The following is a 15,664-nucleotide window of genomic DNA, read 5'->3' on the forward strand; positions in this document are numbered from 1 at the left end:
TCTAGTAGTGCGTTGCCCTCTTGTGGACAAACTGACACCAAAACAAAATAGGTGTGTGAGAAAGAAGCCCTTCTTATCTAGCGATGAAGTCGATACAGCATCTCTGATATGATCTTGTTCTTTATGTTTCCAGTTGACTCACAGGTTGTATTTGTAATGATACAAAATTCAGACTCCTTAAGTGGGGTTATTGAATTCATTTAACATAGGAAGAATACATACAAATATATGTTATTAATTCAGAATAAAGTAACAAGCGATAACTTCTAGGCTACAATCCAGTACATTATAATGTGACCTTTCTGAGTATATATCAAACAGCAGGGCTGGTTCTAGGATGACATTTCTGGGCTGGTTCTAGGATGACATTTCTGGGCTGGTTCTAGGATGATGTTTCTGGGCTGGTTCTAGGATGACATTTCTGGGCTGGTTCTAGGATGATGTTTCTGGGCTGGTTCTAGGATGACATTTCTGGGCTGGTTCTAGGATGATGTTTCTGGGCTGGTTCTAGGATGACGTTTTTGGGCTGGTTCTAGGATGACATTTCTGGGCTGGTTCTAGGATGACATTTTTGGGCTGGTTCTAGGATGACATTTCTGGGCTGGTTCTAGGATGACATTTTTGGGCTGGTTCTAGGGTGACATTTCTGGGCTGGTTTCAGGATGATGTTCATGGGCTGATTTTAGAATGATATTTATGGGCGGGTCCTAGAATGATATTTATGGACTGGTTCTAGGATGACACTTCTAGGCTGGTTCTAGGATGATATTTCTGAGTTGGTTCTAGAATGATATTTCTGGGCTGGTTCTAGAGTTATATTTCTGGGCTGGATCTAGGATGATATTTATGGGCTGGATCTAAGGTAATATTTATGGGCTGGTTCTAGGGTGATATTTCTGGGCTGGTTCTAAGGTGATATTTCTGGGCTGGTTCTAGGATGATATTTCTGGGCTGGTTCTAGGATTATATTTATGAGCTGGTTTTAAATTATATTTCTTGGCTGGTTCTAGGATGATAATCATGGGCTTGTTCAGGATTATATTTATGGGCTGGTTCTAGGATGATATTCATGAGCTGGTTTAGAATTATATTTATGGGCTGGTTCTAGAATGATATTTCAGGGATGGTTCTACAATGATATTCATGGCCTGGTTCTAGAATTACATTTATTGTCTGGTTCTAGGATGATTTTTCTATGCTGGTTCTATGTTGGGGGGGGGGGGGGGCAGACATTTCTTCTCTGTTTCTGAGCTAATATCCTGCAACTGACTGCCAGTCTGTCTGTCTAACTGTCTGTCTGCCTGCCTATCTGGGTAAGCTGAACACACAAATAAGTAAGGAGGGAGAGAGGGGGAGGAGAGAAAGAGAGACTGCGAGACAACACACAGCAGAAGACTGAAGACAGACAGAGAGAGAGAGAGAGAGAGAGAGACAGAGAGAGAGAGAGAGAGAGAGAGAAGCAGAGAGAGAGAGAGAGGCAGATAGAGAGAGAGAGAGAGAGAGAGAGAGAGAGAGAGAGAGAGAGAGAGAGAGGTTGTAGGACAGGAGAGAGAGAGGCAGAGAGAGAGAGAGAGAGAGAGAGAGAGAGAGAGAGAGAGAGAGAGAGAGGGGCAGAGAAAGAGAGACTGCGAGACAACACACAGCAGAAGACTGAAGACAAACAGAGAGAGAGAGAGAGAGAGAGACAGAGAGAGAGAGAGAGAGAGAGAGAGGCAGAGAGAGAGAGAGAGAGAGAGAGGCAGAGAGAGAGAGGGAGAGAGAGAGGCAGAGAGATAGAGAGAGAGAGATAGAGAGGCAGAGAGAGAGAGAGATAGAGAGGCAGAGAGAGAGAGAGAGCGAGGCAGAGAGAGAGAGAGAGAGAGAGGGCAGAGAGAGAGAGAGGTAGAGAGAGAGAGGGGCTGAGAGAGAGAGGGAGAGAGAGAGAGAGAGAGAGAGGAGAGAGAGAGAGCAGAGAGAGAGAGAGAGAGAGAGAGAGGGGCAGAGAGAGAGAGAGAGAGAGAGGCAGAGAGACAGAGAGAGAAGCAGAGAGGTTGTAGGACAGGAGAGAGAGAGAGAGAGGCAGAGAGAGAGAGAGGTTGAGGGACAGGAGAGAGAGAGAGAGGGGCAGAGAGAGAGAGAGAGAGAGGTTGTAGGACAGGAGAGAGGCAGAGAGGTTGTAGGACAGGAGAGAGGGATATCTTTGCTCTATGCAACATGGATTCCTCCACAACAGCACTGCTCCTCTGTTCTCTACTCTGGACAGGTAAACTACTACTACTGCTTCTCTCTACATTACAATGCAGAACATGTTATTAAACTACAAGCTGCTTCTCTCAACACTACAATGCAGAACATGTTATTAAATCCTTTCCGGGGATAGTTCCGAGATTTTTTAATTTTTAATTTTTGTTTCCCAATCTTGAAAGCAGTCTATAGACAAGGCCAGGATATAAATATCTACATATGTTAAATTGCTGCACTATCCCTTTTAAGTAGATATTATTATAGCTCTAAACTGCTTTAAACTTTCTACTTTCTAAAAATACGTTTTGGGATTATGAATAAACTAATAAACTAATGTTGCGATGGTTTAGAATTCTTAATCTAAATAAATAAAATGTTTCTCAGAAATGTAAATGCATGGTGATACATTTCCTTTTTTTTTTACTGTAGATGTGAATTTATAATACCGTGTTAATATCATGTGGTCTAGTCTTGCTGAGTCATGGTCCTATCCAGACCTGAGCTGCATGTTGTCTCTGATTGGATGTTTGCTCTGGGGGGGCATTTGTTTGCTGTTCTCCCCACAGACCAGACTGAAAGCTCACAGTCTGCCCCTGTGTGTGTGTTTTATGTGAGTGTGTGTATGTGTGTTTGGTGTGTGTGTGTGTGTTTGGTGTGTGAGTGTACGTGCGTGCCTGCATGCCTTTAGATGCATACCATTCAATGTGGACATGGTCTATATTACTCTCTATATGTGAATCCTGTATATGCAAGAATAGCGTGTGAGTGTGTGTGTGTGTACGTGCTTGTGTATGAGTGTGAGTGTGAGTGAGTGTGTGTACGTGCTTGTGTGTGAGTGTGAGTGTGTGTCAACTCATTGAACCCCCCCTTTGGGTGGAACCCTGAACTCTCTCTTGCATCGGAGGATGTCAATAACTAGTGTGTGTCTCTCTTAGTGTCTATTTCTGTGTGTGTGTGTGTGTGTGTGTGTGTGTGTGCGTGTGTGTGTGTGTGCGTGTGTGTGTGTGCGTGTCTCTCTCTCTGTGTGTGTGTGTGTGTGTGTGTGTGTGTGTGTGTGTGTGTGTGCTATAACCTTGTCTCTTCTCTCCTACAGTGTGTGTTTGTGTTATATGTGTGTGTGTGTGTTACTAACCTATCTCTCCTACAGTGTGTGTGTGTGTGTGTCTTACTAACCTATCTCTCCTCATTTTTACATTTTACATTGAGTCATTTAGCAGAGTGCCTGACAGAGCATTCGCCTGAAGATAGCTAGCATTCATGCATTCCAAGATGGCGTAGCAGTCGGACGTCTGTTTTGTCTTTGTCTTGTCTTGTCATATATATCGTTTTCTTTGTATTTAAAAAAAAATATTTTAAATCTCAATATCGATCTACGGACTGAACATACTCTCCTGCATCCCGCCTCACCTAATGTGGTACGGATCTGCTATTTTTACACTTTAGAACCGGAAGCCCCATCAGAAGCTAGCCAGCTAACTAGCTACTAGCTAGTAGTCAGTTAGCCACTGCTAGCGGTCATCACCGTTAACCCAGGCATCAGCCAGGCTCGGTCCTGCCAGTCTGCACAGCGTGATGTCAACCCAGAGCATATCGGACTGCTTTTTCTCTACCACATCTCCGGACTCCTACCGCAAGCTCTGAACCTTTACACCGGATCATCGCAGCTAGCTAGCTGCTATCCGAGTGTCTACTCATGGCTAACGTCTCTGTCCTGAAGAAAGCACCAGTTAGCCTGGAGCAAGCCTTGAGCTAGGCCCATGTTCCGGCTAGCCGAAGAGATCCATCAGACAATTCCTGGGCTTCAATACCTCTTTTGCTAATTGGCCTGGACCCTTCGCTGCCGAAACGGAGCCCTGCCGATCCATCACGGTTTCAACAGGCTCGTCCATTGCGACGTCCCCCTGAGGCCCATCTGCTAGCCTGCTAGCCCTGGTCTGCTAGCTGTCTGAATCGTCGTGTCTCCAGCTCGCCTGGCTGTTCACTGGACCCTATGATTCCTCTGCAACACATGCCACTCCCTAATGTCAATATACCTTGTCTACTGCTGTTTTGGTTAGTGATTGTCTTATTTCACTGTAGCGCCTCCAGCCCAGCTCAATATGCCTTGGCTAGCCCCTTTGTTCCAACCCCACACATGCAGGGACCTCACCTGGCTTAAATGGTGCCTCTAGAGACAAAACCTCTCTCATCGTCACTCAATGCCTAGGTTTACCTCCACTGTAATCAAATCCTACCATACCCTTGTCTGTACATTATTTCTTGAATCGCCCAGAAATCTTATCCTACCCTTATCCCACGCCTCCTCTTTTCCTCTGGTAGAAATTAACCCAGGCCCTACAGCCCCCAGCATCACTCCCCAGGCGCTCTCATTTGTTGAATTCTGTAACCGTAAAAGCTTTGGTTCCATGCATGTCAACATTAGAAGCCTCCTCCCTAGGTTTGTTTTACTCACTGCTTTAGCACACTCGCCAACCCGGATGTCCTAGCCGTGTCTGAATCCTGGCTTAGGAAGGCCATTAAATATCCTGAAATTTCCATCCATAACTATAACATTTCCCGACAAGATAGATCTGCCAATGGGGCGGAGTTGCAATCTACTGCAGAGATAGCCTGCAGAGTTCTGTCATACTATCCAAGTCTGTGCCCTATCAATTTGAGCTTCTACTTCTAAAAATCCACTTTTCCAGATACAAGTCTCTCATCGTTGCCGCTTGTTATACACCCCCTTCAGCCCCAGCTATGCCCTGGACACCATATTTGAATTGATCGCCACCCATCTGTCTTCAGAGTTCGTACTGTTAGGTGACCTAAACTGGGACATGCATAAAGCCCTCAATCTCACACAAAGGATCAAGGAACCTACCAGGTACAACCCTAAATCTGTAACCATGGGCACCCTCTTAGATATCATCCTGACCAACTTGCCCTCTAAATACACCTCTGCTGTCTTCAACCACTATCTCAGCAATCATTGCCTCATTGCCTGCGTGCGTAATGGGTCCGCGGTCAAACGACCACCCCTCATCACCATCAGATGCTCCCTAAAACACTTCAGCAAGCAGGCCTTTCTAATCGACCTGGCCCGGGTAACCTGGAGGGATATTGACCTCATCCTGTCAGTAGAGGATGTTTGGTTGCTCTTCAAAAGTGCTTTCCTCACCATCTTAAATAAGCATGCCCCATTCAAAAAATGTAGAACTAAGAACAGATATAGCCTTGGTTCACTCCAGACTTGACTGCCCTTGACCAGCACAAAAGCATCCTGTTGCGTTATGCATTAGCATCGAATAGCCCCGGCAATTTGCACATTTTCAGGGAACTCAGTAACCAATATGCTCAGTAAGTTAGGAAAGCTAAGGCTAGCTTTTTCAAACAGAAACTTGCTTCCTGTAGCACTAATTCCAAAAAGTTTTGAGACACTGTAGTCCATGGAGAACAAGACCACCTCCCCCAGCTGCCCACTGCACTGAGGCTAGGAAACACTGTCACCACTGATAAATCTACGATAATTGACAATTTCAACAAGCATTTTTCCATGGCTGGCCATGCTTTCCACCTGGCTACCCTTACCCCGGCCAACATTTCAGCACCCCCTGCAGCAACTTGCCCACACCCCCCCCCCCCCCAGTTCTCCTTCACCCAAATCCAAACAGCTGATGTTCGGAAAGAACTGCAAAATCTGGATCCATACAAATCAGCTGGGCTAGACAATCTGGACCCTCTCTTTCTAAAATTATCCGTAGAAATTGTTGCAACCCCTATTACTAGCCTATTCAACCTCTCTTTCGTATCGTCTGAGATCCCCAAAGATTGGAAAACTGTCGGGGTCATCCCCATCTTCAAAGCGGTAGACACTCTAGACCCAAACTGTTATAGACCTATATCCATCCTGCCCTGCTTTTCTAAAATCTTCGAAAGCCAATTTAACAAACAGATTACCGACCATTTCGAATCCCAACGTACCTTCTCCACTATGCAATCTGGTTTCCGAGATGGGTGCACCTCAGCCACGCTCACGGTCCAAAACGATATCATAACCGCAATCGATAAGAGACATTACTGTGCAGCTGTCTTCATCGACCTGGCCAAGGCTTTCGACTCTGTCAATCACCACATCCTTATTGGCAGACTCAATAGCCTTGGCTTCTCAAATGACAGCCTCACCTGGTTCACCAACTACTTCTCTGATAGAGTTCAGTGTGTCAAATCGGAGAGCCTGTTGTCCGGACATCTGGCAGTCTCTATGAGGGTGCCACAGGGTTCAATTCTCGGGCCGACTCTTTTCTCTGTATATATCAATGATGTTGCTCTAGCTGCTGGTGATTCTCAGATCCACCTCAATGCAGACGACACCATTCTGTATACATCTGTCCCTTCTTTGGACACTGTGCTAACAAACCTCTAAACGAGCTTCAACGTCATACAACACTCCTTCCGTGGCCTCCAACTGCTTTTAAATGCTAGTGAAACTAAGTGCATGTTCTTCAACCGATTACTGTCCGCACCCTCCCGCCCGACTAGCATCACTACTCTGGACGATTCTGACCTATAATATGTGGACAACTACAAATACCTAGGTGTCTGGTTAGACTGCAAACTCTCCTTCCAGACTCACATTAAGCATCTCCAATCCTAAATTAAATCTAGAATCAGCTTCCTATTTCGCAACAAAGCCTCCTTTACTCATGCTGCCAAACATACCCTAGTAAAACTTCGGCGATGTCATTTATAAAATAGCCTCCAACACTCTATTCAGCAACATGAATGTAGTCTATCACAGTGCCATCCGTTTTGTCCCCAAAGCCCCATATACTACCCACAACTGCGACCTGTATGTCTCGTTGGCTGGCTCTCACTACATATTCGTCACCAAACCCATTGGCTCCAGTTCATCTATGAGTCTTTGCTAGGTAAAGCCAAGCCTTATCTCAGCTCAATGGTCACCATAGCAACACTCACCCGTAGCACACGCTCCAGCGGTTATATTTCACTGGTCATCCCCAAAGCCAACACTTCCTTTAGCCGCCTTTCCTTCCAGTTCTCTGCTTCCAATGACTGGAACGAATTGCAAAAATCACTGTCTTATATCTCCCTCTCTAACTTTAAGCATCAGCTGTCAGAGCAGCTTACCGATCACTGTACATGTACACAGCCAATATGTAAATAGCACACCCAACAACCTCATCCCCATATTATTACTTACCCTCTTGCTCTTTTGCACCCCAGTATCTCTACTTGCACATCATCATCTGCACATCTGTCACTCCTGTGTTAATACTAAATTGTAATTATTTTGCCTCTATGTCCTATTTATTGCCTACATCTCTACTCTCCTACATTTGTACACTTTTCTATTGTGTTATTGACTGCATGATTGTTTATTCCATGTGTAACTCTGTGATGTTGTTTGTGTCGCACTGCTTTGCTTTATCTTGGGCAGGTCGCAGTTATAAATGAGAACTTGTTCTAAAATGGCCTACCTGGTTAGTTAGGACAACCACATATCACAGTCATAGTCATGGCATTTTCTTCAATAAAGAAGCTAATAGCAGAGTCAGAGCTAGTGGGGGGAGGGGGTGCTGTGTGATTATTTAAGATACTGTTCGAAGAGGTAGAGTTTCAGATGTTTTCAGAAGATGCTGTCCTAGCTTCAGGGGGAAGCTGGTTCCACCATTGGGGTACCAGGGACAGAGAAGAGCTTGGACTGGGCTGAGTGGGAGACCAGAGGTGGCAGAACAGAGAGCTTTGGTTTGAGCATAGCCTGAAGGTAGGGAGGGACAGTTCCTCTTGCTGCTCCGTAGGCCATGGTCTTGTTTTGGATGCGAGCTTAGACTAGAAGGCAGAGGAGCGGGGTGATGTGGGAGAACATGGGAAGGTTGAACCAGGCGGGCTGCAGCATTCTGGGTAAGTTGCAGGGGTTTGATGGCACAAGCAGGGAGCCCAGCTAACAATGAGTTGCAGTAGTCCAGACGGGAGAGAACAAGTCCCTGGAGTAGGACCTGCGCCACTTCCTGTGTGAGGAAAGGTCGTACTCTGCAGATGTTGTAGAGCAGGAACTTGCAGGAGCGGGTCACTGCTTTGATGTTTGCAGAGAACGACAGGGTGTTCCAGTTCTCTGCTGCCAATGACTGGAACGAACTACAAAAATCTCTGAAACTGGAAACACTTATCTCCCTCACTAGCTTTAAGCACCAACTGTCAGAGCAGCTCACAGATTACTGCACCTGTACATAGCCCACCTATAATTTAGCCCAAACAACTACCTCTTTCCCAACTGTATTTAATTCATTTATTTATTTTGCACCCCATTATTTTTATTTCTACTTTGCACATTCTTCCATTGCAAAACTACCATTCCAGTGTTTTACTTGCTATATTGTATTTACTTTGACACCATGGCCTTTTTTGCCTTTACCTCCCTTCTCACCTCATTTGCTCACATCGTATATAGACTTGTTTATACTGTATTATTGACTGTATGTTTGTTTTACTCCATGTGTAACTCTGTGTTGTTGTATGTGTCGAACTGCTTTGCTTTATCTTGGCCAGGTCGCAATTGTAAATGAGAACTTGTTCTCAACTTGCCTACCTGGTTAAATAAAGGTGAAATAAAAATAAATAAAAGTGTTGTCCAGGGTAACGCCAAAATTCTTTACACACTGGGCGGGGGACAACTTGGAGTCAACCGGGATGGAGAGGTCTTGGAATGGTCAGGCCTTCCCCCAGGAAGAAATGCAGCTCCATCTTGTCGACGTTGAGCTTGAAATGGTGGGCCGACATCCAAGCTGAGATATCTGCCAGGCACGCAGAGATGTGTGTCACCACCTGGGTGTCAGAAGGAGGGAAGGAGAAAAGTAGTTGAGTGTCATCCGCATAGCAATGATAGGAGAGACCATGAGAGGATATGACAGAGCCATGTGACTTGGTATAAAGAGAAAAGAGGAGAGGGCCTGAGGGACTGAGCCCTGGGGGACACCTATAGAGTTTATGGCAGTGTGTGTGTTACTTACTTATCTCTCCCTCCTATCCAGTATGTGCCCAGGCCCCAGTAGTGTCAGTTGAGCCCAGGTCAGCAGGGGTCCGGCAGGGGGAGTCGGTCAGTTTCCGCTGTCGGGTGGTCAGTGAGTCACAGCCCGTCCATCTGGAGTGGAAGAGAACCAACAACCATCCACTGGCAGGTGGGGCTCTGACCACACATATGCACACAGGCAGACAGACACACACAGCCCTTGAATGGTACTCAACTACACAATAGCTGTGACACAATGTTAAATGGACAGTTTATAAAAATGTGATGATTGAACTGGTTTTAACTGGTCCTAACCGGTCATAAGTGGTTAGATGGTTCTAACTCATTCTAACCGGTCCTATCTACTCTGTCCTTAGATAACGTGAAGATTGGTCCGGATGGTTCCGTGCTCACCATCGCTAACACCAGGAACGGTAACCAGGGGCAGTACCGTTGCGTGGCAACTAACTCTGCGGGCCGAAGCACCATGATGGCCTCACTGACCATCAAACGTGAGTGACCATCCCTAACCTAGAGATAGAGCTCCAGGGAGGGACAGGGCTGAGGGGAAAAGAGACCCAGAGATAGAGCTCCAGGGAGGGACAGGGCTGAGGGGAGAAGAGCCCCAGTGATAGAGCTCCAAGAGTGAGGATGGATGGGTGGTGATGGAGAGGATCATGGGTAAGGGTAGGATGGAGAAGGGTGTATAGTGAGAGGAATCAGGAGGGCTGTAGTTATAGTAGTTGACATGTAGTGTCAGGGTAGGATGGAGAAGGGTGTATAGTGAGAGGAATCAGGAGGGCTGTAGTTATAGTAGTTGACATGTAGTGTCAGGGTAGGATGGAGAAGGGTGTATAGTGAGAGGAATCAGGAGGGCTGTAGTTATAGTAGTTGACATGTAGTGTCTGGGTAGGATGGAGAAGGGTGTATAGTGAGAGGAATCAGGAGGGCTGTAGTTATAGTAGTTGACATGTAGTGTCAGGGTAGGATGGAGAAGGGTGTATAGTGAGAGGAATCAGGAGGGCTATAGTTATAGTAGTTGACATGTAGTGTCTGGGTAGGATGGAGAAGGGTGTATAGTGAGAGGAATCAGGAGGGCTGTAGTTATAGTAGTTGACATGTAGTGTCAGGGTAGGATGGAGATGGGTGTATAGTGAGAGGAATCAGGAGGGCTGTAGTTATAGTAGTTGACATGTAGTGTCAGGGTAGGATGGAGAAGGGTGTATAGTGAGAGGAATCAGGAGGGCTGTAGTTATAGTAGTTGACATGTAGTGTCAGGGTAGGATGGAGATGGGTGTATAGTGAGAGGAATCAGGAGGGCTGTAGTTATAGTAGTTGACATGTAGTGTCAGGGTAGGATGGAGAAGGGTGTATAGTGAGAGGAATCAGGAGGGCTGTAGTTATAGTAGTTGACATGTAGTGTCAGGGTAGGATGGAGATGGGTGTATAGTGAGAGGAATCAGGAGGGCTGTAGTTATAGTAGTTGACATGTAGTGTCAGGGTAGGATGGAGATGGGTGTATAGTGAGAGGAATCAGGAGGGCTGTAGTTATAGTAGTTGACATGTAGTGTCTGGGTAGGATGGAGAAGGGTGTATAGTGAGAGGAATCAGGAGGGTTGTAGTTATAGTAGTTGACATGTAGTGTCAGGGTAGGATGGAGAAGGGTGTATAGTGAGAGGAATCAGGAGGGCTGTAGTTATAGTAGTTGACATGTAGTGTCAGGGTAGGATGGAGATGGGTGTATAGTGAGAGGAATCAGGAGGGCTGTAGTTATAGTAGTTGACATGTAGTGTCAGGGTAGGATGGAGAAGGGTGTATAGTGAGACGTATCAGGAGGGCTGTAGTTATAGTAGTTGACATGTAGTGCCAGAGTTGGAGGATCATTCTTCATATGGTTGGAACTTGAAACGTCAGTAAATTAAACTTTTTCATGTATCTGTCTGTGTACCACCTGAAGAAGTGGAAAACCACACTCAACCCTCTCTTCTTCTGTGTGTGTGTGTGTGTGTGTGTGTGTGTGTGTGTGTTGTGTTGTGTGTGTGTGTGTTGTGTGTGTGTGTTGTGTGTGTGTGTGTTGTGTGTGTGTTGTGTGTGTGTGTGTGTGTGTGTTGTGCGTGTTGTGTGTGTGTGTTGTGTGTGTGTTGTGTGTGTTGTGTGTGTGTGTGTGTGTGGTGTGTGTGTGTGTGTGTGTTGTGTGTGTGTGTTGTGCATGTCCTCTCGCCTCAGATTCCCCTAAGGTGCGGGTGACCCCGGCAGGGCCCCTGCGAGTCCGGCTTGGTGAACCTGTAGCTCTGGAATGCCACGCCACAGGTAGGCCACGCCCCTCCGTTACCTGGCAACGCCACGGAACACACCTGGTAACCACAAAGACCGAGGACACCAGTACACTGAAGGTCAGACGATCTGCCCGTACACCTACATATAGACATGCTGTACACACACACACACACACACACACACACACACACACACACACACACACACACACACACACACACACGTACTTGTGAGGACTTTTTGGGGACCAACAATTGACTACCATTCAAAATGAGTATTTTCCTAACCCTAAACCTAACTCCTGAGCCTAACTCCTGAGCCTAACTCCTGAGCCTAACTCCTGAGCCTAACTCCTGAACCTAACTCCTGAGCCTAACTCCTGAGCCTAACTCCTGAACCTAACTCCTGAACCTAACTCCTGAGCCTAACTCCTGAGCCTAACTCCTGAACCTAACTCCTGAGCCTAACTCCTGAGCCTAACTCCTGAGCCTAACTCCTGAACCTAACTCCTGAGCCTAACTCCTGAGCCTAACTCCTGAGCCTAACTCCTGAGCCTAACTCCTGAACCTAACTCCTAAACCTAACTCCTGAGCCTAACTCCTGAACCTAACTCCTGAACCGAACTCCTAAACCTAACTCCTGAGCCTAACTCCTGAGCCTAACTCCTGAGCCTAACTCCTGAACCTAACTCCTGAACCGAACTCCTAAGCCTAACTCCTGAGCCTAACTCCTGAGCCTAACTCCTGAGCCTAACTCCTGAACCTAACTCCTGAGCCTAAAATAACCTTTTTTCAAGTGATGACTGGCTAAAAGTCCTCACTTCCCCGAATTCCTGTGAAGACTTCTGGTACTCTCAAGTTTAGTAACATTTGTACACACACAAAGACATACACGCACAAACATAGACAGACACAACTGTCTCCCTCCATGTCTCCTGTCTCCAGGTGGCAGCAGTGAGCTCTGAGGACGCTGGAGTGTACGTGTGTCAGGCCCAGAACACTGAGGGGGTCGCCGAGGTCAAGTTGGAGGTCATCGTTGAGGGCGGCCAGGGCGCTGCCAACGCACCCAAGGCGACGGTATCCATGGCAGAGGTGACAGCTGTGGAGGGTCACATGGTCACCATGCAGTGTCAGGCCACAGGTAATAATCAGTCAGACAGTCAATCAGTCAGTCAATCAGTCAGTCAATCAGTCAAACAATCAATCATTTAATCAGTCAGTGATTCAACCAATCAGTCAATCAGTCAATCAGTCAATCAATCAATGATAATAAGGGATTTTATATCAGACAGGCTGTTTCCCTGTTCTCTATGTAATCACTACTGTTGACCAGAGCCCTATGGGACTACTTTATAACCACATCCCTGTATCCCCTCCCCCCCAGGTTCTCCCCTTCCTGTTGTCTCCTGGTCTAAACTGCGAGCCCCGTTACCATGGAAGCACACTGTGGAGGGTGGTGTTCTGACTCTGACCAGCGTGGGGCGCCAGGATTCAGGACAGTACATCTGTAATGCCACCAATACACACGGATACAGCCAGGCATACACACAGCTAGAGGTGGACTGTGAGTACACACACACCAACACACAAACACACACACACACTCACAAACACACATTGACATGTCATAACTCTCCCCCCTCTTCCTCCTCTTCCTCCCCAGCCCCTCCCTACACCACCAGTCTACCAGACCAGGTGAGACTCCGCCCCGGTGACACCCTCCGTCTCCAGTGCCTCGCCCACGGCTCTCACCCAATCACATTCCGTTGGACGCGGGTGGGCCGGGCCGGCATGCCCGCAGGGGCGGAGACCAGTAAGAATGGCCAGCTGCTGATTGGCCAGGTGAAGTTGAATGACAGCGGGACCTACAAATGCGTGGCGACCAACCACGTTGGTTCCAGCGAGGCTCTGGCGAAGGTCACAGTGAAAGGTGAGTTGTAACGTATTAGGCTGATATGAAAACCAATCGTATAGATGTAGACTTTTGTCTGAACCCTTCAGAGTAAAATAGTGTGAAATGTTAATAGTCTCTCTCTCTCTCTCTCTCTCTCTCTCTCTCTCTCTCTCTCTCTCAATCTCTCTCTTTCTCTCACTCTCACTCTCACTCTCTTTCTCTCCCTCTCACTCTCTTTCTCTCCCTGTCCACAGCCTAAGCCAACTCATCTCCCCTGCGGCTCTCTTCATACGTCTAATGTTGATGTCACAAACCCCACAACCCCACCAAGATATGCATACATAGTGGGGAAAAAAATGTTTATGAAATAAATGTTGATAAAATCAATAATGGTAAATATTTTGAGATGTTCTCTGTATGTGAATCCCTGATTTCATGTTCAGCTCAGTTATTTACAATTACAGCCTTCACATACAAAAATCCTGTTTGGAACATTCCAAATTTCCAATTTATTCCCTCCTGATTCTGGGAAACGTCCAACCGGGATTTGGGGAAAACCAGGGAATTTATTGAAAGTTCTCTGAATTTTGCAACCCTTCTCCTACTAACCGGAAGGTTTCAAGTTCAAATCCCCGAGCTGACAAGGTACAAATCTGTCCTTCTGCCCCTGAACAAGGCAGTTAACCCACTGTTCCTAGACCAGTTAACCCACTGTTCCTAGACCAGTTAACCCACTGTTCCTAGACCAGTTAACCCACTGTTCCTAGACCAGTTAACCCACTGTTCCTAGACCAGTTAACCCACTGTTCCTAGCCCGTCATTGAAAATAAGAATTTGTTCTTTAACTGACTTGCCTAGTTAAATAAAGGTAAAAATAAATGTCATTGAAAGAACAGGTGTTCATAATGTTTTGTACACTCAGTGCATATGTAAATAATATAAATTAAATGTAAACAGTGTGCCAGTGATCTGTTCTACTCTAGTCCAGCCTACCATGATATATTTGCCTAGTTAAATAAATAAATAAATACGTGGCCACACGTTTGACGTCACTTTAATGTTTTGCTTTCCGCCACACGATGGGGCTATTGAGTTAGCTTCATGCAAGTAAGCAGACATTGACCTATAATACACTCAGACTAGCAGGACAAAGTTCTGTTGGATTTCATTCAACTACATGACACATATTTTTATGCGTATTTATTTATTTTATTTAACCGTTATTTAACTAGGCAAATATATCATGGTAGGCTGGACTAGAGTAGAACAGATCACTGGCACCTAATCGGCCAACCAGTACCGTTTCCTGGGTTTTATACACCTAATGGGCCAACCAGTACCTTTTCCTGGGTTTTGTACACCTAATTTTTAAAAATTTTACTAGGCAAGTCAGTTAAGAACAAATTCTTATTTTCAATGACGGCCTAGGAACAATTAGGTGAACTGGCTGTTCAGGGGTAGAACGACAGATGTCAGCTCGGGGATTTGAACTTGCAACCTTTCGGTTACTAGTCCAACGCTCTAACCACTAGGCTACCCTGCCGCCCCTAATGGGCCAACCAGTACCTGTTCCTGGGTTTTATACACCTAATGGGCCAACCAGTACCTGTTCCTGGATTTTATACACCTAATGGGCCAACCAGTACCTTTTCCTGGGTTTTGTACACCTAATGGGCCAACCAGTACCTGTTCCTGGGTTTTATACACACGCTGTTTAAAGGTTTCTCTCTTTCTCTACCTCTTTATTTCCTTTCATCACCCCCCTCTTCAAAGGGATGTTTCAAGTCTTTAAAAGAGGAAGAGAGGAAACATCTGCCCTCTATCACCTCTCACCACCCCCTCACTTCACACAGAGAGAGAGATGGGGGGAGGGAGGGAGGGAGGGAGGGAGGAAAGGAGGAGGGAGGGCAGTGGGGAGGGAGGGAGGAAAAGAGGAGGGAGGGAAGTGGGGAGGGGAGAGGGAGGGAGGAAAGGAGGAGGAAGGGAGGAAGGTGGGGAGGGGAGAGGGAGGGAGGAAAGGAGGAGGGAGGGAGGAAAAGAGGAGGGAGGGAGAGAGGTGGGGAGGGGAGAGGGAGGGAGGAAAGGAGGAGGGCGGGAGGTGGGGAGGGAGGGAGGAAAAGAGGAGGGAGGGAGAGAGGTGGGGAGGGGAGAGGGAGGGAGGAAAGGCAGAGGGAGGGAGGTGGGGAGGGAGGGAGGAAAAGAGGAGGGAGGGAGAGAGGTGGGGAGGGAGAGGAATAGGGGTAAAGGGTGTCTGGGAGGAAA

The 15,664-nt window shown here is 46.7% G+C and overlaps 1 protein-coding gene across 1 annotated transcript; it reads left to right on the plus strand.

Annotated features, from left to right (window-relative positions):
* Positions 1-1,403: 1,403 nt before the first annotated feature.
* sid4 (secreted immunoglobulin domain 4) lies at positions 1,404-14,295 on the plus strand. Its single transcript, XM_090195166.1, has 8 exons — positions 1,404-2,242; positions 9,255-9,401; positions 9,610-9,744; positions 11,459-11,625; positions 12,454-12,649; positions 12,893-13,072; positions 13,172-13,438; positions 13,657-14,295. The coding sequence occupies exons 1-8, from the start codon at positions 2,194-2,196 to the stop codon at positions 13,659-13,661; spliced, it is 1,146 nt and encodes a 381-aa protein (XP_090051292.1). The 5' UTR covers positions 1,404-2,193; the 3' UTR covers positions 13,662-14,295.
* Positions 14,296-15,664: the final 1,369 nt, after the last annotated feature.

Source organism: Oncorhynchus mykiss, chromosome 13, assembly GCF_057628025.1.
Source record: "Oncorhynchus mykiss isolate SJ-2025 chromosome 13, ASM5762802v1, whole genome shotgun sequence".
In the NCBI taxonomy this organism is placed as follows: domain Eukaryota; kingdom Metazoa; phylum Chordata; class Actinopteri; order Salmoniformes; family Salmonidae; genus Oncorhynchus; species Oncorhynchus mykiss.